This window comes from Eimeria acervulina, genomic scaffold (assembly GCF_000499425.1).
Source record: "Eimeria acervulina Houghton genomic scaffold, Eah_scaff2364, whole genome shotgun sequence".
NCBI lineage: Eukaryota > Apicomplexa > Conoidasida > Eucoccidiorida > Eimeriidae > Eimeria > Eimeria acervulina.
Window position 1 is genome coordinate 1 of NW_013548415.1, and position 2,108 is coordinate 2,108.

The 2,108-nt window shown below is 47.8% G+C and overlaps 1 protein-coding gene across 1 annotated transcript; it reads right to left on the reverse strand.

Moving 5' to 3' along the window:
- Positions 1–452: 452 nt before the first annotated feature.
- EAH_00066180 (hypothetical protein) lies at positions 453–1,794 on the reverse strand (the record flags this gene model as incomplete). The annotated part of the gene is made up of 4 exons (XM_013392749.1): positions 453–601; positions 823–832; positions 1,151–1,371; positions 1,725–1,794. The coding sequence occupies 4 exons, from the start codon at positions 1,792–1,794 to the stop codon at positions 453–455; spliced, it is 450 nt and encodes a 149-aa protein (XP_013248203.1).
- Between the last annotated feature and the right edge of the window lie 314 nt (positions 1,795–2,108).

Below are 2,108 nucleotides of genomic sequence, written 5' to 3' on the forward strand. Positions count from 1 at the left end.
TAGTTAGCTAGCTAGCTCAGTAAGTAGCTAGCTAGCTATTTAGCTCGCTGGGTGGGTAGCTAGCCAGCTGGCTAGGTAGGTGGATATGTGGCTAGCTCGTTGGGTAGCTAGCTGCCTTGCGAGCTAGCTAGCTGAGTAGATAGCTAGCTATTTAGCTACTTGGGTTTAGGGTTTACAGCTAGCTAGCTGCCTAGCTAGCTAGCTGGGTATGTGGCTGTCTATGTGGGTAGCTAGCCAGCCAGCTAGCGAGCTAGCTGAGTAGGTGGCTAGCTATTTAGCTAGCTGGCTAGCTAGCTAGCTAGCTAGCTAAAAAGGACGGGCAAACGTCTTTGCCTGTTTTGTCTTCCCTCCTCCGGGAGAAACTTTTTTAGTTGCAGAGGCAGCAGCAACAGCTGCAGCAGCAGCAGCACCAGATGCTGCTGTGCTGCTGCTGCTGCTGTTGCTGCTGCGCATCAATGATAGTTAACCGCCTGTGCCAGCATTCTGCCGATCCTGCTGCTGTTGCTGTTGCTGCTGCTGCTATTGTGGCTACTGCTGCTGTAGCGGCTGCTGCTGTAGCTGCTGCTGCTGCTGCACTGATAGCTGCTGCTTCTACGGACCCCTGAATATAACCCTAAACCCTAAACCCTAGACAATAGTAAACCCTCAATATAAACCCGCGAAGCAAACCCTAGTCGTTTGTTTGTTTGTAATTAAACAGCTGCAAACCCTTTAGGGTTTAGGGTTTACAGCAGCGAAGCAGCAAAAAGAGACAAGTGCAGCAGCAGCAGCAGCAGCAAAGGAGACACAACGGTAAGTGCTACTGTGCCTTATGGGCCTTACTCCGCTCCACCTGAAACACAGCAGCAGCAGCAGCAGCAGCAGCAGCACAGCCAACAGCAGTTGCAACGGAGCTCAATAACATGCAGCAGCAGAAGCAGCTGCAGCATGCAAACAAGCAGCAGCAAACGCTGAGCAGCAACAGCAGCAACAACACTTGAAAAGCAGCAGCAGAAAACATTGAGCAGCGAGCACCAGCAGCAGCAGCAAACATTAAGCGGCAGCAACAGCAGCAGACGTTGAGCAGCAGCAGCAGCAGCAAAAGCATATCATCATCAGCAGCAGCAGCAAACACTGAACAGCAGCAGCAGCAGAAGTTGAGGTGTCTGACAGCTGTGAATCTGCCTCCTCCACCGAAGTAGTCGCGAGATTCTGTTTGCTGCTGCTGCTGTTGCTGCTGCTGCTGCTGCTCTGCAATGGGGTTGCATAACTCTATGCCTTGCAGAGGGGTGAAGCTGAGAGAAGAAGCAAAACCAGTGCTTGTTGCTGTTCCTGATGCAGCAGCAACTGAAGCAACACCCTTTGGCCGCAGCTGCTGCTGTCGGCGAGCGCCTGAAGAGAAACACCCAAATGCACTCTGCTGCTGCTGCTGCTGCTGCTGCTCCTGCTGTTGCTGTTGCTGTTGCTGTCAACAGACTGCTAATGCAGCGGCAGCCTCTCTGCACTTGTCCTGCTGCTGCTGCTGCTGCTGCTGCTGCTGCAGCTGCAGCTGGTGCAGCTGGAGCTTCCTGTTGAGGGTTTTGTGTTTCCCTTCTTAGCTGGGGGTTCGGGTGTTTAGGGTTTAGTAGTAGGGTTTATAAGGGTTTACAAGGGTTTATAAGGGTTTATGAGGGTTTATAAGGGTTTATGAGGGTTTATGAGGGTTTTTGAGGGTTTATGAGGGTTTATGAGGGTTTAGGGTTTACTCAGCTGCGCCTTCTTTTGCTGCTTCGCTTGCAGCTTCAGGCGACCATTCGCAATACTACGCCCTAACATTCCCAAACCCTTTGCTGCACACAAAACACTAAATAAACCCTCGCATGGTTTAGGGTTTAGGGTTTAGGGTTTAGAGCAGAAGGAGATGCGTGTTACATATATCTATATATGCACATATACATATATATATCTATAGCAATCTATTCACATATATATATACATATATAGCTATATATATACACGTATATATACATGTATATATACGTATATATGTATATATATATGTATATATATATGTGTATATATACATATATATATATATATATATGCATATATATATACATATATATACATATATATATATATACGTATAT